Source organism: Nothobranchius furzeri, chromosome 17 (genome assembly GCF_043380555.1).
Source record: "Nothobranchius furzeri strain GRZ-AD chromosome 17, NfurGRZ-RIMD1, whole genome shotgun sequence".
Classification (NCBI taxonomy): domain Eukaryota; kingdom Metazoa; phylum Chordata; class Actinopteri; order Cyprinodontiformes; family Nothobranchiidae; genus Nothobranchius; species Nothobranchius furzeri.
The window spans coordinates 34914791-34935592 of NC_091757.1; the positions used below are offsets into that span (position 1 = coordinate 34914791).

The following is a 20802-nucleotide window of genomic DNA, read 5'->3' on the forward strand; positions in this document are numbered from 1 at the left end:
ATAATCTCAAACTATTTTTGCTATTACCATCAACTTGATATTACAGTGAAACATATTTATCTACTGTGTATGACTTGTCTTCACTCATTATCTATAGAATCCTCTAGTGGTGATCCGTGTCTGTCAACAGCCATGACACTCACAGAACGGGAGTAAGAAAGTCACAGTTTGATTGGAAAATTGGCTGCAGTAACCACTTTTGACCACATGATGTCATTCTTACCTACCATATGACCTTTGAAGGTTCATGTTACCATAGACAACCTCCTTGGAAATAGCTACTTAAGGAGAATTGATGACTAATGGAAAAGACAACTACTATCAACGGGAAACAGAATCAGAAGTACTTCTTTAGAGATGAGATGTGAACTATAAAGTCAACATGCATCCGTGTCAGTTTACACCATCCATCCCAGTTCTAGAATCGCTAAAGGAAGGTAAACATCTCTGTGGGCTTGGTTTCTTGTTACATTAATTGTCCATGTTTCAATTAGTAAAGGAACTTATTACATTTGTCTACTTTTTGTCATCACCGTGTCATCTGTGCTTCACTTATGATCTTCTGTTTTATTTGTTACTGACTTCTTCTCACTCATGTCCACACAGTTCAATGTAGACTTTTTACGTATAATTCTACATTTTTTTATTTCCTCTCAGCTTGTTGGTCTTTTGTTGGGACAATTTTCTAATTTAGTCATTGTCTGAGACGTAGCTCCACCTCAGCGCCTCCACAGATTCCTGATCCGAGCATGCCATCTTCTCTACACGGAATGAGACTGCATGTCTTATTACATTGCCACAAATAACTAATTCTGTCTTTATTTTGTCTTTTCCTCCCATTTGTTCTGTTCACACACAATGTTGTTTCCTGCCTGTTCTAAAACCTTCCAAAAACTTTAAACCCCTCCTCTCCCTGACAAAAATCTAAACTTTCAATTGAACTGACTCAATGAACTGTGAATCGGTGCCTCCTGGTCACAACTAAGGCATATTACAAGCGTCAGGATCTGGCTGAGGAAAGAGACTGTTGGGATCTCCAGAGGGAGGTGGTGAAGCAGAGGTCTCTCCGCAGTAAGCGTCTCCACAGCATCCCGGAGGTGGCCGAGGAGGAGTCTGACAGCCTGGACAGCTCAGGACAGCGCCTGAGCTTTGAAGAAAGCGGGCAGCCAGGAACACCACAAACTCACCGGAGGATGTATCCCCCGGAGACTCACCCACACAACCATCCCACCTCCAGCAAGAACTCCCGTCTGCAGCGCCAACGTTCCTCCCCTCGCTTCACGGACCGCCGCTTCGGCTACAACATGGATGATCGCAGCTTTGGACGACCCAATCGGCAAAACACCAAGAGTCCAGACAGTGGTTTAGACTGTGGCAGTGAGGAGGAAGGCTCTCTGGGTCGGGGTCATCGGGGGTATTATGTCCATGGGAGTCCCATCCGGGGGCCTGTGCGCATCATTCACTGTGAGGGTCCAGTAGAGAGGCGGGCGCTGGCGATGGGCCGTAAAAGAACTTTGACCCGTCAGTGCAGCGTGGAGGAGGAGTTCTCTGACATCCCCATGACCACAGCTAAGTCGATTCACATGGGTGATTTTAGGAACAGGGAGCACTTTGGGCCAGGTCGAGAGGTTGGGCCACGAATCTACTCCAGAGAAGGAGCCCTGAGCGAGGGCAGACTGAACGAGCTGGACAGGGTCTATCTCAGCCCCCACAAGGAGGCTAGGGCCCAGTCTTTGTCCAGGCTCAACCGGGACCAGCCGCTGGTGTGTGTGATTCAGAATTTTTGCTGTATTTTACCATCAGCAAGCTGCAGCCATGTCTTTATTTTTTACGACAACCCCCTTTTTCATTTGGCTTTTTTTCGTCCCTCTTTCTCGACAAAATGCCACGTTCATAGTCTGTCTAATTTCAGTTCTTTTTTGTGTGAATTATGTTGTTTGTATTCAGAATGTAAAGTGCTTTTTGGAGTAAAGTTTTCAATAATCTAAAGGCCATTTGGGGTTTGACTTCTCATGTCTTTGAGGGGAAAGGCTCCATTTGAAGGAAAGTCCCTGTGCAGTGCATGGGGACTTGCTGCTCCTGTCTTTTTCGTCTGCCTGCGCTTTCTTTCTGTCAGCTGCCACCTTCATGTGTTGCTGTTTTTGTCACCCTCATGAGAGCCGGGGCTTTGGTGCTCCAACATGTGCTTGGAGCTTCTTGGAGCTTCCTGTTAGCATCTCTTGCCCTTCATTGCCCCCCCCCCCCCCCCCCCCAAAAAAAAAAGTTAATTCAAGACTCACTGCTTTCAAGAGTGAACTTAGTCTAAAGCTGTCCCACATTATCTCTTTGCTTAAATCTCTTCTTATTTTTCCATTTCAGCAAAAAACAACAAGTATCTTGTTCATCTAAGCAGTTATGTCAGTTAGATGTTGTGAGTGTTTTAATGCCAGCAGCTCCAGGCTGCAGCTATAAAGACTTGGCTCCAGTGGCGGCTCCAGAAATTTTTTCCTGCAGGTGCTATGAAGGAGCTAGTCTTTTTATTGAGGGTGCTATGAAGGAAGTGGTCATGCGTACCTATTCTTCTCTAAAACACCTTCAACACTAGCAGATACACATGCATGCACAAAACCTCAACAACACCTGAAACAATCATTAATATACTTCATAAACATATGAACAATCGCTGACTTTTCCATGAAATTATAAACACATACAGCCACGCAGAAAATCATCTGTAGTGTTGCAAGGTTAGCTAACGTTAGTGTTAGCATTTCCAGCGGCAAAACCCTCGACTGCTGCGGTGGTTGAGTTTGACTCTACATCCAGATCCGTAGGTTTTTGTGGGTCTGAGATCACTTCCAAGGATTCATTCGTTTCTGACTGAACCTGTGGAAATTTGGGCAACAAAAACCAATCCATTTTACCACTAGCTCTACCTTTCACTCGTTCGCAGGTGGAAAATGAGGTCAAAGGTTAACATCAATTTCCTGTTTTGGTTAAAGTTTTTACTATCTATATGATAATTTACTGATTATTTTTGTTTTGTATGTTAAATATTATCACATCCACACGTTAAATAAAAATTAAATTGTAAAAAAAAATCTAATATTTACTTGGGGGTGCTATGGGGGTGCAATGACTAATCCAGGGGTAGCTATAGCGCCCCCTAGCACCCCCTGGCGCCGCCACTGCTTGGCTCTTCTAAACGCATCTTTGCTCATTTTCGATCACACTCACCTCCCCCTCTTCATTATTTGTTCGTATTTTTTTGTTCTGTCATATGCTTCCTTTTCTCATCAAGGAGCAGACATGCACAGAATGAAACAAACCAAATGAATGGTCTTTAGCTTAACATTTGACCCTTTCTGAACCTGAGTCTATAATGTTGTGTTTGGGGTTGATTTGACTGACTTGTTTTTGTGGTTTGTGGGATATCTTTATAATTTCTTTATTGTTATTATTTGGCCTCCTTAAGGACAAATGGAAGCTCTTGTGGTTTTTCATTTGTTTTATTGGGATTATTTTTGAGTGATGTTGACTTGCCTTCACACTGCAGGTGGTCTGGAGTTCTAACGGTTCCTCTGTGTTCTGTTTACCCTGAAGATCATTGGGAACTCACCGTCACACGGGAGCCCTGATCATCCAGACCATTCAGGGAGGAGGCCGGTTCACCCCATCGGTACCCCTCCTATGAGACGGCCCATCCCATCCATCGGTTAGTGAGGTTACATGTGGATCTCCAACTGCAGGGCAACTGATGTTTGTGCTATTTATACCATGTCTTTCCCATGCCAGTGTCAGCTGAGCTGTACATTCTCCCCATAGAGCTTTAACAACCACAGGCCCATTTGGTGGGGGTGTTTGCGCACCCCTGTTGCAGTCCATCTTCATGAGCTGAATTCACCAAATGTTCACATGCAGTTTTGCAGGAAGGTTGCTCCAGATGTTCTCCCCATGTCTCTTTTTACACGTTTACATGACCACCCAATCTAAACTCCAACAACAGTGCAAGCATTGCTGTTTTACATGCAGAGACTCCAGAGCCAAAGATGTTGCCTTTCAGGGCAACCCCATCTTCCTTCTGTCTCAGCATGAGTGAATGGGCCATGGGGTAGAGCAGCGTATGTGTGTGTGGTCTCTGACCGTAACGTTGTGATTGGTGTCTTCTATAGAGATCACCATGGACAGTAACAGTGAGGGGAGTGAGGGGAACCTCTCACCCGTCAAGGAGGATGTTTACTATGGCAGTGTAGCTCGACGCAGGATATGGCGATCTTTGTCCTCTGAAGATCAATCTGGTATGTGGTGCAGCTTCTCTCCAAGATGACAATTCACCTTGACAATGCCAGAAAAAGCCAAGAATCCTTCTTGGAAACATGCAGTAATGTCTTGGTGGTTCCATGCTGGACAGTTAGCTGCTTTGTGTCAAGTTTAGCTTTGTTTAGCTGAATAAAGCTGACTGGGGAAGACAAGACTGGCCACTTTTCCCATTGCCAGAGAATGATCATCCCTTTCCTGTTGTACTCCTATGAAACCCCAACCATCCACTCTTCCCATTAATCCGCCAGGCAACTCTCCACCCATCAACGACTTAACCCACCCTCCTTCTTCCTTACCTTCACTGCAACCGCCCCCGTTTCCCTCCCCACCTTTACGAGACAGTACACAGTTCCTCTTGTTAATTTTGCATGACCCGATAACAAAAACAAAAAAAAACTGAGAAGAAGACCTCGACACTGGATGAGTCACCTTGGCAGTATCACTCTGTTGCCCATTCATGAACCCAAAGACCATTTGACATCTTCCACAGCATATCTCAGTTAGTTATTAGCCAGACTTACAAGCTGCCATTAAAACATTCAACATGGTGATCCATGAAAAGCTTGGGGAACTGATATCAGGTTCACCCCTTCCCCCTCACTGTCTCTGATATCTACGATAAAAGCTGGGGTATTTGATGTGTTGTCACTCACTGGAGCATGACTCGCTCACAGGTTATCGCTGCACCGTGTTTTCAGATGTGGCTTAAATGCATGATGCTACACCTGCATTTGATGTACGAATGCTCCCCTTCTGTATCGAATCCCAGGAAAGCATGCATGTTAATCAGCCTCTGTGAGATAAGGCAGTGAAACAGCAATGAAAGTAGTGCAGTGGTACTTGTGTGCTCATCAATGTACCATTTAGCTTGCCTGGTGTTTGCTTTCTGTGTTGTGTTGCACTGTGATCTGTTACACACCATCAAGAAGAGATGTGTGAACAAAGAACCTTACAATTCTGTGACTTTATTTGTGCATCAATATTTTTAATGAACGGACACTAAAGTTTCTCTATTTCAAAGATTAAAAGTTGAATGACAGCGATGGACCTCTGGCTCTTTCTTCACACACGTGTCTCACTGCCCTCTCCCCTGTCAGCTCTAACAAAGAGACATCTTCTGCTCTCGTTGCCTCTACAGCCAACGTGGCTGTATAAGGCTGGTAGTAGCAGCAGAGGCCTCCTCTGTGTTTCAGACAGCTATGGCGGCCGCAGGCACGGGCGGCGACGACGCTCTCTGGATTATTATGAGGAATCTGAGCCAGAGGACATGACCCGTGCGTTTGTGGCTCTGTTTGACTACGACCCTCTGTCCATGTCTCCCAACCCGGATGCTGCTGATGAGGAGCTGCCGTTCAAGGAGGGCCAGATCATTAAGGTGTTTGTCTCATTCCTGACATTGCTGATGAGAAACAATACTCCTGCTAATGGCTCGTCGGTTGTGAAAACATCTGCTGATCACATGTTGGGGGTTTCGTGCATTTTCTTTTAGGTGCTTGGAAATAAAGACACAGATGGCTTCTACAGGGCAGAGATGCGAGGCCGAGTGGGTCTTATTCCCTGTAACATGGTTTCTGAAATTCAAACAGAAGACGATGAAATGATGGACCAGCTTCTCAAACAGGGTTTCCTCCCACTAAACACTCCAGTGGAAAAGTTAGGTGAGACAGGAATCTTACCCTCTTTGCTTTTCTCTATATCCTTGCTGCTATCTGGCTGCCTCCGTGCTGTTTCTTTCATTTACTCTCATCTCCTTTCCTCTATACCCTTTCCCCTGCTTTGTTGTTCTTCTGCTTCCCTGTGAAGTGAACTGCGACCGTTTTAAAGATGGCCGTTCAATTAATCGCAGGTCCAGGAAGTCCAAGAGAGGTCTGTGTGCACCAAGATAATCATCTGTTTAACACATCTTAGTCTCTCTGTTTGTGAGCATTTAAAATTCATCCACATTTTCTGACTCCGAAACCTGTTTCACACTAAATGAGGACTGGATGTGGTCCGGTCTCTGTATGGCTTCCGAATGGATCAAAAATCATTTAGCCCAATCAGAACATTCACTCCGGCTACGGTGTGATGTAGATCCAGATACGGAGCTCTGGAAAGTTTACGCATGGTCTATTTTTTCTGTACGCTGCATGTGGATTGTCATGAATTTGAAGAAATTACATGAACCAGACAGGAAGTGTGACATGAAACAGCAAGTTGCATACAGTCTATTTCAAAATAAAACCTGTGTTGCATTATTTTTGCAGACTTTAATTTTATTTATTTTTATTTCACCTTTATTTAACCAGATGAGTCGATTGAGAACTCATTCTCATTTCCAAAGACGATCTGGCCAAGAGGCAGCAGCAACAGATTGTTAATGACAGGGACCAGTTTAGTGTTTGATAGTTCATGGTATATTTACAGGTATTTTTTTAAATGTATCATGTTCAATTTCTAATAATTTGGTGTTTTTGTGAGAGTTCATTTCTAGAGATTTTCAGCACACGAGTCACAGTTGTTGTGCACGGCAGTTCGTCCAGAAGCCATATGGAAACTAGAACGCCTCCGCATTCAGTGGGAAACAAGCCTCAGTTACTCCTAACATCTAGAACTTTCTATCAAAGCCCATATCTTTTTTTGCACAGTAAAGTGCACAAGTCTGAGCTTTTTCTTTTTATGTTTGATGCAAAGAGCTAGTGATTGTCGGTCATGATCGCAAACGAACCGGCTCTAAGAGCCGGCTCTTTGAAGTGAACGACGGGAGCCGGCTCCTCATTGGGAGCCGTCCCCTCCCCCAACCCCTTTTGCTTTGGTGAAAGCCACAGGCGATTGGTCAACATGTGTAACTGCGTGTCCAGACTGTCCACACACAGCAGTAGGGGGCGGGGAAGAGGGAGGATCAGACTCAGACAGACACACAGCAGAGAACATGCGGGTGGAGGGAGATGAGAGGGAATGAGGAGGAGGAAAAAGGCGAGCAAGAGAGAGGAGAGTGCAACGAAGATGGTGAGAAAATGAGCGCCAGCAGTCGGAAAGAAGAGATTTTTTAAAAAGTTCAGTTACTAAATCCATAGAAATTATAAATATTTGATATATTGCATTTTTTTTACATTAGTAAATCATTTTACATATAGTTTTGCATTATTTTGGTTATAAATGTACTCTACGCAGCAGAAAATCTGAGGAGCCACTTGGGAGCCGAAAGAGCCGACTCTTTTTGGTGAGCTGATCCAAAAGAACCGGCTCTCTTAAAAGAGCCGGAATGCCCATCACTACAAAGAGCAGAAGGAACACGAGTAATGACAATCCACTAATGTCCAAAAGAAAACTTTGAAAACCCTTTAGAAGGCATGAAAAATGATTTTTAAAACCCCCAGAGAAGTCTAACATTTTAGAAGGAAAGTAACTCAAGACCTAAACTCTGTTTGGATGCTGATGTACTTCGTGTCATTTTTAAAAATCTCAGTAAGCTTTTACATTTATGCCACAGAATACTCTTACTTCTCTCTTCTTTGTGGTACTTTTTCCTTCAGAAAGAAACAGGCGAAGTGGACGGCAGTATCCGATGTCCACACGAAGGATGGTGGCCCTGTACGACTATGACCCCCGCGAGAGCTCTCCGAATGTTGATGTTGAGGTATCGATCTATAGAAGATCCGGTTTTTAAATTGGCACTGATCTTTTTTGTGAAACGACTTTTGTAAAAACATTTATGTAAACATAAATTAAGAAAACATAAAAACAACAAAGCTGTAGGAACTGAAAAAGCATCCAATAAATGGTGCAGTGTTAAAATGAAAAGGGCAGAGCTCGTCTTCAGAAAAGCTGTGATTTGAAATTAGCATGCTGCTTTTTAAAGACTACTTTCCCATGCTGTTTTTTGGCCCCTCCCCTCCCTGGTTTCACTTACTCTCACCTTTCTATTGGCGCTGCCACCGTCACAGTATGAAGGCAGCAGACTGAAGGAGGAGGTGAGTGAGGGTGAGGAGGGTACCGTATACGCCATGTGTGTGTGTTTCCTCCCCGTCTGTTGGAGTGAAAAAGAGGAGATGGGCTTCGGATGCCAGGCCACGGCCCTTTTATTCTTGATGGTTACAAATACTGCCCCTCCCACTCCCCCTGCCCCATCTGAGCCAGCATCTCCCCTCCTCAGTTTGGTCTTTTGTGTCAACCTCTCCTACTTGCTGTACATACGCCATGTTTGGTTTGTGTGGTCTGGATTATCCCATTGAAGAGATGTGCCCAGTGTTACAATCCTGTCTTCAAAGTGACAACATTTGATGCATTTACAGTTGCAATCTGCTCTGACGGCATTGTCGTATTTACGATGCATCACATTGATTTGGAGAAGGAGGCACAACATTTTAAACTCATCAAACTCCAGTAGATTTGATGTTTTACCAAGAAAACACATAAAATGCTGTTTAGTACAATGACAGATAAAGCTGCACTTATCTGAAGATTTCTTTATTTGTCCCCAATAGGCTGAACTGACTTTCAGTGCCGGTGATGTCATCACAGTTTTTGGTGAAATAGATGAAGATGGATTTTATTATGTAAGTAAATGATGTTTGCATCTCATTATTACACAAAGCAACACGAGGCCTTTAACCCTGAGGCATTACTTTAATTTACACCCTCTTGTGACCTTAGAGGACAAAAATGTCCACTCGTAAAAATGGCTATAAAATGTATACATTCATATTTGTATCTACTTATTTTTTTCATGGATCTGTTAAACAATTTCAGTCCTGCTCAAATCTATAAAAACTTCAGCCATTTAGAGAGTTTTAACCCTTCAAAATCCAGCTTGATTACTCAATGTCATAGGGAGCCTACATCAAGCCCATCTACTTCCGGACCATGGGTCCCTGGAAGAATGAAAAAAATGAATGGAAGTCAGTTGGGCTAAAAACACTATTTTCTAATTCCGTTTGCTATGTGCCATGGATTGTACATATGATGTCCATGAATTTACAAGATGCATTTTGACACTAAGAACACACTTATTTCTGAATGGGGGAAACATTTTTTTGGTTTTGTGTGAAAACAAGTTCAGGACTACAAATGCGCTTCACGAACCAGACACGGAGAAAACAGAGGGAAAATGGCTGTAAGTTAAGCGAACTTCATATCCTTCCTTCAGATGAAGGAAACCACCATAAATATGGCCATTTGGTAAGCAGCAGCAAAGCTACGGGAGAGGAGATTATGTGGTGACGTCATAGAAGTCTAACATTTTAGAAGGAAAGTAACTCGAGGCAAAGCGATTAGAAAATAGCTTTTTTAGCCCCGTTGACTTGCGTGAATTTTTTTGTTTTTCCGGGGACCCATGACCCACCCGCAAGGGGGGGAGACTTAGGCTCCGTGTTGCTGTAATTTATGAAAAGTTAAGAGTCATTAAAAAAAAATTCAATTTGCCTCCAGCCAGGTGCATAAACATCCATCCATTTCCTGAACCCGCTTGTCCATGCAAGGACATGGGGGGCTGGTGCATGACGTTAACTTTAAATTATATCTTATGAACATTGTGTATGGGTGTAGATAATGATTCACTTGTTAAACCAAACATTACCGATCATAACATCAAAATGTTTCATTGTAATATTAAAATTCATTTAAACTTCATTGAATTATGCACAGGTTATTCAAACATTAATATTATTATTCATATAACATTTGTTCATTCAACCATATGTTTATTTAATGATTAATTAACTTATGAGTTGTAAAAGTTCATCTTTCAAGAGAGTGTGCAATCCTGCAGTCTTATCAAAAGAAAGCTTTGTTTGGGAACATAGGCTGACATCTTGTCCCCCCTAAAATGTCAACAAGGACTGCAGAATCTTCTGGGCTTTAGAAGACGGAATAGAAACTTCACTCAAATTATGGAATTATGTCTGCAGATGACGGTGGCATGTGTAGGTCAATATGTTGGTGAAAAATGAACCGTTCTGGACATTAGTTACAAAACTCAAATACTCAAGTACTAAACATTTTGTCCCAATTCTAGCCTCCTTCCCAAAGAACCAATGACAGTCATCATGACTCTTGAAATCCTGTCCAAGACTATTCCTGTTGGAAGCAAGCTACAATTGGGACAAAATGTTGTGTATTGGTAGACTGAGATGTGTTTTGAAAGTTGTGATTTGATTTGAAACTTGTACATTCATTTTTTTCTGCAAGTTACTAAATAAAAGTTTCATGTTAGGCACCACATGTTACAAAACTAATTTACCTGTTACAAAATGAAAGTTACTTGTTAGAAAATGTGAATTACATGCTATAAAACAAAAGTCACAGCCATAAATCATGTTACAAGTTACAAAACTTGGTACAAGTTACATGTCATATTGTCCCAATCCTAGTTCCATAAGATGACTGGTAAAAATTCCAAAAACAGGCGGCCCAAACACAAAAAACAGGAAAAACAAGACAGAGGGCAGAACAAATTATGTCACTGAAAACAAGGGGCCAAACAGTTCCGTCGTGTAGACATGTGTTGGCTAGTAGCAGCTACAAGCTAGTAGCAGCCGCTGTGCTGCTAATATGTTGAGCACAGTTTCTGACAAAGTTTGGGGAAACCACCTGCTGGAGCAGCAGGATGTAAAACTAATCAATCACATTTCACAGCCAACTCATGAGCTGTTGTCAGAAAAATAAAAAGCCAAAATGCAGCAATTTTTAATCCTAATGTCATAGTTCTTTCTCAGAATTGGGAGGAATACTTAAAAATAAACAGATCAGCAGGAGAGACTCACTGCTCTCGTCTCCCCCACAGGGTGAGCTGAATGGACATAAAGGTCTTGTTCCTTCCAACTTTCTAGAAGAAGTGCCTGATGATGTTGAGGTTTTTCTCACTGATTCACCATCTCGCTACCCCCAGGACACTCCAGCACGGATAAAGACCAAAAGGGTACATGCTCCTTCGCAGTACTAGCCCTCTGTCATCCATCTGCTCTTTTCTATTCCCTCTAACTCCTTTGGTTTCGTGTCTGTGCGTGTGTGTCTCACTGAGCCAAGTGCAAAAAGGATTTCTGATTTAAGAGCATCACCCTGTATATAAATGAAGAAATAAACGGTTAAGAAAATGAAACCAATATTAAAACTTGACAGAGGTATTTTTGTTTCTCGTGTTTCCTTTTGTGAAAGGGGGAAGTTGTGCATTGTTCTAATAAACTGACATGTTGTATTCATAAAGCATTCTCGGTGAGCGTAAAGCAGATGGGGAAATGCTCCTGTGAATTTTTACTTATGTCTTGGAGAAACAGCAGCTAACACTTTTTGCACATGCATATGTAACATTCTAACAGATGCTTTATGAATATATTCTGTGTTTGATCCTAAATGATTTCTAATAGAGTCAATAGTTTTGTTGTACTGAAAGATGAAGTATGTAGTCTGTAGCTCAGCATGGTATATAGTCCAGATGCATGAACCTTTTATATCCAGATGAGTCGAGCATAGCACTTTTGTATTTGCTCCTGAATGCCTTGTTTTGTAATATGCTTTCTTGTAAATTTGACAAGCAGAGGTCACTTAGCCTATGTTGCCATCAGAGAATAATTTCAGAGGTAATTTATTTACAAAATGTAAATATGTGATGTTATTTTTGTTTAACAAATAATGCAATTGTTGAAAAAATTTGTAGGTGTCATCAGAAGTTTCTTTCCCTCTATTTACCATTGTCAATGTGCTGACTATTGAAATGCCATCACCATATATTTTTTATTTCTTTTTTTCCTCACCTGCTTGGCAAAACAGAAGAAGAGTGTTCATTTCACACCTTAAAGGCTCTGTTTCCATCACGTAAGTGAGCAACTGAGGATACCAAGATTACGCTCCTCTCGTCTAATGCAGATGGCATGGGTATCCTTAGTTCCTGGTATGCAACACGGATACTTTGTCTGACATTCCTTTGGTTTTCCCACCAGTCATCTTTTCCCAACCAAAACATTCAGCTCTTCGTCTTGGGTGGACATAGTTACCCTAGGCAATGCATTAAACAAGTGTGGTATCTTCAGTTGTTTCTCTGAGTGTTGTACATGATAATGTCCGTCTCCTGCAATAAATCTCCTGCTGTAACTCATGAAACGCTAAAAGGCCATTCTTGCACAATTGCTGTAGGAAATAAAATCAGCAGTCCTGTCAGTGCAACACGCTTCACCATACTGTTTCACAAAAAGTTGGGATGATGTAATGAATTTATAAATAAAATAGAGTTGCACAAAGATTTTAATTTTTGATTCAAAACCAAAAAAAATTCAGCTTTGAAACTGAGAATTTATTTTTGTAGATAATTTACAATATTTTTTCATTCTGTAAAATCTTAAAACATAATAATTTGAAGAAGTAAAGCTCCCTCTGAAACATCTCACAGCTGATTAGATGAACCAAGAGCAGATCAGTCACATGAGGAAATAATAGAACCTTCCAGGAACTCCAAACTTATCGTTGTGACATCCTGGTGGTGCTTCATAAAAAGTATTTCTTAGAGGTCTCACTGTGAAACTATTTTTTACTTAGGCTACTATTTGTGAAAATGATCGGCCACCAAGTTTGACATGCAGGCGGAACATCTCCTGCATTAGCTTCTGATAAAGTGAAACGCTAAGATTTGAAAAGCCGGACAGATCTATGTCGCACTGTCACTGATCATTCATGGACTCGCCCATCTAAACTAGTGACGGGGAAGGCTGTTTTAGCATCCAGGAAACCGCAGACAATGTCTCAAATAGCCGATGCATTAGCAGTTAGCGTTAGCAACTCCACCTCACAGCAGAACTCCTTCATGCTTGCGTTATTTGTGGAATCAACGTTGCAGTCAGTGGTAGTCGCATTGCTGTTAGCCAATCAGAGGCGAGATGTCCAAATATCAGAAAATGAGACTCGAAATCCTGCTGTCTGAAGTGACATTCTTCTCCATCCAAATTCTTCGTGCTGATACAGGTGTGACTTACAAGGCCTTCATTACTAATTAAGAGCACTGCAAGTGTATTAAAAACATAAGTGAAGGACCTCATTTATATAGCTCTGATCTGGTGTTTGTCACAATTTGTTGCAAATCAATCAAAATTAATTCTCAGTTTCAACTACTGAAAATACTTTTAAAATATATTTGCAAAGCATTCCTCTTTAGATTTCGCTGGATGTCCTCACTTTTTGGGAAATACAAAAGAATAAATAAATATAAGTAACCCCTCAGAAATACACTAGTAAAACAAATCTTTTTTATTAAAGAAAATTTTGATCAAACTTAGTTCTCAATTCAGAGCCGGTTCTGTGAAGCTTACTAATTCAAAGATGTTTAAAGTGAGAATTTAAAGCTGCTATTCACAATCATTACATGTATATATATATATATATTTTTTTTACTTTAATTTAATGACATGTTAAAGTAACCCAGACAGTCAAATGACTCAGTTTAGCTAACACAAATTACCAACAACAATCAGGTTTGCAACTGTGAATTCATGCATTTTATTCCTCCAACTTTCTATTCGTCATTGGATATGAAACTATTTTGCCCAACAAAGCTACCAAGTCTCACTTTAAACTGACTTCTCATATTTATTTGTGCTGCAGATTGTGATATCTATCCAGAATAAACAGAGAAAAGCCTTGTGCAAACTTAAATCTGTACAAAAGTGCAATTTAAGAGCCTTTTAGCTCATGATTACAGAAAAGTACTGGTGACAAGCAGTCTCTTTGTAACTCACAAGTATAAGTATGTACTTCATTTAAGAAAGAAAATGTGATAAAAATGTGTCCCCCCGAAAATTTAGTTTTATTTAAGTAAAAGGAGCCATATTGATTTTGATGGTTATAATTGGGAAATGTCGTAAAGCAATGTGGAAAAGCTAGAGCCTAAATTCTGTTTTAGTACATAATTTCAGCTGGATTTAAAATTAAAAAGCCACTGTTCCTACCTGGCGGGGGGAGGAATCCATACTTAGCTGCACAGGTCAACTTCCAGGTGGGGGGTAGACTTAAGAGCTTTATGGTGTCCCTACTCAGACAGAAAAGAAGGTGGGGGTGTAGTGACTGTGGTGTGAGACGGTTGACTTTTTAACACCCTCAACTGTCCCTTACGGGTCTCCCATTAGGTTCCGTTGGAAAAATCATCTCCGTACAGAAGAGCACCCTCTCCCACGGTGCGTCCACACATCCTCGGCTCTGCCACCGTGGGGCCCGGCAGTCCCTTCAGGGCCCCCATGGACTTGTACTCCTCCGAAACGAAAAAGGGACTGCTCTCCAAAGGGAAGAAACTGTTACAGAGATTTGGCGCTGTAAAATAATTTTGTTCTCAACACTTGTGCAGTGGCATCCACTTCCTCGTGAAATATCAGGCAGCGCACTGATGGCATTTGTGAGCTTAGCAAATGCTTTATTTTTGAACATCTGTTGTGTATTATGATAAATGTAATTTGTTACCAGTACAAGCATATTTTCATTACCGGTTTCATACATTTGTCCCACAGCCTCCTGGTGTTGGACAATGTAATGTTGTGCTACTGGCCTAAGGCTAGGAGTAAACAGGGCCCTGAGTATTTTAGTTGGGCCACCCCAGCATCTACTAACTCCAAGCATCTGGCTAGTATCCTTTTTTACTCATGGCTCAGGTAAAGCTTAGTCCACACCACACCACTTGTCCAGAGCAGTCAGTCGCTCAAGGTCTGCATGCTTTACTTCAGCACATTGCCTCCTGACCCCTTGATCATCCAGTATAACTGATCACACTTTGCTGACCCCTCCCTCTCTCAACAAGCTTGTTGGACACTTAGGAAAAAAAGCACGCCTGGTAGATCAAACCTCCATGTATTTGCCTTATAATTGCACAATGGTTAATATTTTGTCCAGTAGCTTGCAGTTTTTTTTTCTCCTATTCAATTTCAGTGCTATTCCATAGTTAACCGATGTTAAAATGTGGCTTGTGATATGCAGGGTGACTGGTGTTTCCTAGAGCCAGAACTTCCATGCTGTTCTGTGTCCACTGTCCATCCAACCCTTTCAAACTACATTTGTGACTAAGGATAGGGCACGTCAGTGTAAACTAATTTAGAACATGAAAGAAAACCTCAAGGACAAGTTTCATAGTGGTATTAGCAACAAATCTGGTTTGTGCACGCAACCCTTCAGATCATTAGTATTCTAACTTCTTGCAGTGAGACATGGCTTCCTCTACTGGCCCGTGTATCCCTCCAACATTAGTTCTATCCAACCCAGTCATTGACGCCTGTTCAGTGTCCAAAATTAAGCTGCTGCAGGATATAAGTACTGTATATCATAATATCTACACCTTAATGTAGTGAATGTAAAATAAATTGAAAGCCTATGTATTTTCAGAGCTGCCCCAGAGCCCGATTTTGTGCATGAGAAGTAACTGTCCACCCCCATCTCCCGTTTTTCCATTTCATTGCATCAATTAGAAAACCAATAAAAATCAAAGCCTGATTTCTACTCAAGTTGAAGTAAAACTGCCAAAAAAGAAAGAAAAAAAAGGGAATGTACACTAAACATTCTAATACTTTCTTACACTTTTTTGGCCGAGCAGCTGTAGCGATCTATGGTTAACTGATCCTATTTCTGGACCACGTCCACTGACATTACTTCAGATTTGAGTGACAGCTCTTTTTGTACTTTGATCATTTGTAAAATTGTTTTTAAATGTTTATACTTGATTTTCAAACTGCCTTTTTTGTACATATAACTTTATAATCAAACTGCAAGCTTTCCCCATGGTGTCTTTAAGACCATCCTGTTAAGTCTGCAATTGTGTGCTAGCTTTGACAAGAACTATCGGCCTATACAGATGGTTACAAAAATCTTGTGTGGGTGTGCATGTGTGATCTTTTTTAAAAAGAAAAATTCTAAATAAATTTATTATTTTGTTATGTGTGTACCTCTCATTCCCTTTAAAACTCAGATGTCCATCACCAAGAGTATCAAGTTTATTAAATTTTTTAACTAAAAGCCTTGGTGGCAAAACCTACAGAAATGCTTAACTGAAGACACAAGAAAACCAAAGAACACAATTGCATCACAAACACAAACTGGCGTGGTCTTGATGACATTAGACGGCAACATTGAAAATGTGAACAAGATTTTTACCAAATTGCCAAAGAACTGTAATGGTCTGCAGAATATCAGACCAAACTATCTTTCTGTTCTTAAAGATAGAAAAGGAAGTCATCCAGCTGTGCGTTGGGCTGTTTGTGAATACTCTGTCCCACGAGAAAAGCCAGCTTGTGGGCATACTGGCAGGGAGCAGGAACTCTGATGATCCCCTAAAGCACAAAATAAAAACAACTTCAACAATTCAAGAGTAAATGATGCACTTATTACAAAAGGTATTTCTGACGCCAGCCCACCTGCCAATTGTAGTACATGTGGCACAACTTGTAGGTGAGGCGCTGCATGTGATCAGGCTTCAGCCCACTGGTGTCGTACACCACATTGTAGTGTGTGGGTGAGACACTTCCGGATCGCACAGCCTGGCTTACAATGTAGAAGTCATACCTGCCAAAGTATAAGAAATTAGAAAAAACAAGACACCCCACCCCCTCTTTTACAACACAAGACAGTTAAAAAGACAGCATACCACTCTGGACGGGTGACCTCGGTATCGATGACGGTGCCTGGTGGAGGGTTAGTCAGTCTGTCTTGAAAGTAGGTAAAGAAGCGGCTGCTGATGCGCTTCTTCACAACCACCACACTCAGCTTGGGCCTACAACAGGGTGGAGGAAGAATAGAAGGATGCTTCAATTTAGAAAAGTTTATTGGTGCTTTATAGTGAGAGCATCATTAAAAATTTACTGAAGCAAGATAAAAGTAGAATTTTGTCCCTTTTAGTTAAGTTGGACAACTTGCAGTTCCAACTCTGAACTCACTTGTAGTCTTGTTCCATTGACCTGATGCAGTCCATTATCTGTGAAACCTCGTAGTTGACCACGCTCTGCAGCTGTCCATCTCCTACGCCATCACGGTACACTATGATACGTGCGGGTAGGCAGTTGTTGAATTTGTGGTAGTCCTTCAGTGCACCTGGAGAAAATTAACAAATCACAGTCAGTTATGACAGTTAAACAGTGGGCAAAAGTGTACTTTAATGCCTTTATGCAGACCTGTGTGTGTGTGTGGAGGGGGGGGGGGACTCACCACTTAGGGCAGTCTTCAGTCCATCCATAATTTCCTGACCCTGGTGCTGCAGTACACATTTTGAGTACCACCTTAAAAAACAGAGGCGTTACCAAGCGTTCAGATATTAACATTTGGAAAATCCACAGAACAGAAGTGGACCAGTAGCATGAAGACACTCACCTGCTCATGGTGGGATTGAGGCTGGCCACCAGAGCTCCAATGGACCTTTTCCCAGCAGTGGTGTCATGGTAGCAGTCAATGCCGACGATCATCAGTTGTTTGAGCTACACACACACACGCCAGCCAACTTAGTCAGGGTAATGTTCTCACAATGAAGCTGATATAATTCGCTGAACTAACACTGCCTCACAAATTGTCAAAATTATAAAAATTGTCTTGAGAAAAAACAAAATTATAGTTTGGCGTCTAATTCTACAGCTTTCCACAAACCAGGAGATTTGGATCAACTGCTCTTGTACTTACAGGGATTTCCACGCTCCAGAGTTCTCCTCCCATTTTGCATGCCATCTGCAGTACAATCTTTGTTGCAACAGTCATGAGTGCCTGAGGTCGGCTGAGGGTACGGCCCACCACACACTGGCTTGGAGTTGGACAGTCCAAACACAGGTACTTCTTCACAGTGTCATACCGGTCTTTGTTGTTGTTGGGGAGGATTACCACCACCTAAAAATTGAAAACACCAGAAAATTTCTTCAACACCTGCTTTGATAGTCTAAAGTGGATGAGAGCCACATAAAAAAATTCCTATGGATTAGAGTTTCAGTAACAAAAGAAGCCTTTTGAAGAGACATCCCCTTTTCCTTAATGTGAAGTCATCAATGAAGTAATCTGATGCTGTGTTACGTCTGAGCTGAGCTTATGACAGCCAAGCTACTCGAATGTTCTTGTGCTATAGGAGGATCTTTTGTGACGTCAGTGCGTGTCGCAGAGTCACGCTTGAGCCTATGTAGGGGAGACACTGATATCAACACCAGCAGAAGACTATGAATCTGGTTACAGCACCAGTGTCTGTGTGCTTCACAAGAGTGAACAAGCTGCACACACGATCTAACCCCCAAATTCCACTACCTCTGCTCCGCCCCCGACTTCCGTAGCCGCTCGCTTCCAAACTCAGTTTTTACTGGTACCCGCTCTACAACGGCTCCGCTCCGGTGCGGAGACAAGAGGTGGGCAAACAAGCATGCGCGGGATTTTCGAGATCTTGCGATACAGTCCGAGCAATAAACGCAGAAGTTAGATCCAAACACCTGTTGTGTGGGAGAAGCATTGAAATGAACTGTTTAATCTGCCCATCATTTGTGTTGAGAGATCAGCAGTGTTTGGATCAACAAAGTGTGACTACTTTGATAGTGGAAACTGTATTTATGGCTTACTTTTGTGCATTTAAAGTTCAGCCGCCATTGATAGTTGTTAAAAGTTGTTAAACCTGTGCATATGAAACAAAAATTGATTTTTTGTTTATCGATTTATTGTGAAAAACGGAAGTTGTGCTTGCTCCTTTTCCTGTTGGGCAGTTGTGATTCCTGTCCATTGACTGCGGAGGTGCTCCGGCGTCCGGCAAAAATGGAATCGATTCTATTTTTGCCGGACGCCGGAACAGAGGGCAGCGCACTGCGCTGCACTGCCGGAGCACGGCCGCAGTAGTGGAATTGCTCTGACTGACTACAACGGGACCTATTTTGCTCCGGAGTTCGTGCCGGAGGTAGTGGAATTTGGGGGTAAAGCTTATTTCACTATGTTTCCGACATTGTAGGTGTAGAAAGGATGGGAAAAAAAACAGTGCTTAAGGTGACTGAGACGTTCCAATCAAGTTTTTTGTGCCCTCGATTCAATTGAGTCATTTGATTTAGAGTATTTGCCAATATGGAGTCCTGATTTGACACTTTTTAGGAAAGCACTAAAATAAACAATTTTCAGCAAAGCATTAGAATAAGAAGGAAGCACACTCGTGTTGTCCTTATTGTTTCACTTTTACTTGCTTGGGAAATACAATGATTAAAAAACGTGTTTATTTTATGAACATATTTTAAATGAGCAGCGTTGCTCTTTTTTCATGATGTTTACACTCGATACACAGCAATATTTTGTGACGCACGTTTCCGTGATGGGGCAGGCACACAGTGTTTTAACAGGCAGGCAAACTTTTCCCTGCTAACACCTGTAGCTACTGCACAGCTTTGTTGCTGCAGAAGAACTAGAAACCCAGATGTTTTGCAGTCTGTTCGGAATTTCTCTTCAACGCATCTTTCTGTTGGCTGGTTTTGTGTTTTTGTCTGAGTTTACTGTAAACTGGGATTGTGGGTGGCAAAAAAATTAATGGAGACTGATGATTCGCTTTATGCCTGAAGACAAAAGCCGAAACTGAAAGTAGTTTTTGAAGGAAGCAATTCACAGAGCTGTGTCCTTTCCCACATGTTGAATGCCCAGTATGCACGTTACAAGTATCTGCTGCTCTGCCTTCACTGTCGGGTTTTAAATACCACCAAGCTGAAGACCCATTAGCTCTGCTAGCCTGCTTGCCAACAGCTTCATCTTGGTGTCTCATTTCCTGACTGCCTTAAATTGTGTGACATTACTTTGTTTTCGTACAAGAAACAAATATTGATGTAGAGAAACTTGTTGAAATTAAAACTAAGCCATTGTTAATCCGTTTGAAAATGTCTACCTCAAGATGAATTTAAGAAGTAATGTTTGTTGTTTTAAAAGGTTAAATTTCAATCACGTGATTGAATTGGAACATCTAGTGACAGACATAGCGACAATGTACATAACAATAAATAAATAAAATAAAAAGAAATCGTAATTAGGGGCACTGAAAGTTTAAGTATATTACATCATCAATGTGAATATTTCACATATTCCAGCCATCTATGGTCCACACAAGAAACTTTCCACGGATCAAATTAGGGCTGAATGATTTTAGGAAAAGACTGAATTTAGATTTTTCTAGCACAAATTGTGATTTCAGTTCAATTCACAATTTGTCAGAAAAAAGGAACAACACTAGCCTGCCTTGATATTTGGTGAAAAGATGGTCTAGATTCTAATCTAGTACAATGAATCATTCACATTAATATTTACCATCTATTAATACAATAAAAACAGTGAAAGCTATTAATATTTTCTCTCGTCTTTTAATTTACATCTTATTTTTAATGTACTTGTGATTTTTATCTAGAGGTGCTTTATAAAAAATATGTTTTTGTTATACTCCAAAAATGCAAGGAGGAAATCTGAAGGTAGAAAAAGCTTTCAGATGTATTAAATAACAAAACATGCACAGTTTGATTTTCTGCTGTTTGTAATGAAGTCAAAACGTCAACCTGACCGCTGATAAGTAAATAAAACAGTTTGACTCTC

At 41.4% G+C, this 20802-nt stretch overlaps 2 protein-coding genes across 6 annotated transcripts in view; one reads left to right on the forward strand and one right to left on the reverse strand.

Annotated features, from left to right (window-relative positions):
• The window catches only part of rimbp2b (RIMS binding protein 2b), a 107383-nt gene extending 92804 nt beyond the window's left edge, over nt 1–14579 (forward strand). Inside the window, exons 17-28 of one of the 5 annotated variants that reach the window (XM_070546535.1) lie at nt 987–1763; nt 3583–3694; nt 4152–4277; nt 5493–5674; nt 5789–5957; nt 6103–6165; nt 7815–7918; nt 8226–8252; nt 8766–8837; nt 11063–11197; nt 12046–12090; nt 14388–14514. In XM_070546535.1, the coding sequence (XP_070402636.1) occupies nt 987–1763; nt 3583–3694; nt 4152–4277; nt 5493–5674; nt 5789–5957; nt 6103–6165; nt 7815–7918; nt 8226–8252; nt 8766–8837; nt 11063–11197; nt 12046–12072 (1794 nt within the window). In that variant the 3' untranslated portion in view covers nt 12073–12090; nt 14388–14514. The other 4 variants (XM_054731342.2, XM_070546534.1, XM_070546536.1 and 1 more) reach the window with 4 other exon arrangements.
• Nucleotides 14580–16210: 1631 nt separating this feature from the next.
• The window catches only part of piwil1 (piwi-like RNA-mediated gene silencing 1), a 35290-nt gene continuing 30698 nt past the window's right edge, over nt 16211–20802 (reverse strand). The window contains exons 15-21 of the mRNA XM_015972126.3: nt 17905–18105; nt 17602–17705; nt 17440–17510; nt 17172–17325; nt 16883–17008; nt 16653–16800; nt 16211–16568 (exon numbers count right to left, since the gene is read on the reverse strand). Of these exons, the coding sequence (XP_015827612.3) occupies nt 16452–16568; nt 16653–16800; nt 16883–17008; nt 17172–17325; nt 17440–17510; nt 17602–17705; nt 17905–18105 (921 nt within the window). The 3' untranslated portion in view covers nt 16211–16451. The remainder of the gene's footprint in view (nt 16569–16652; nt 16801–16882; nt 17009–17171; nt 17326–17439; nt 17511–17601; nt 17706–17904; nt 18106–20802) is intronic.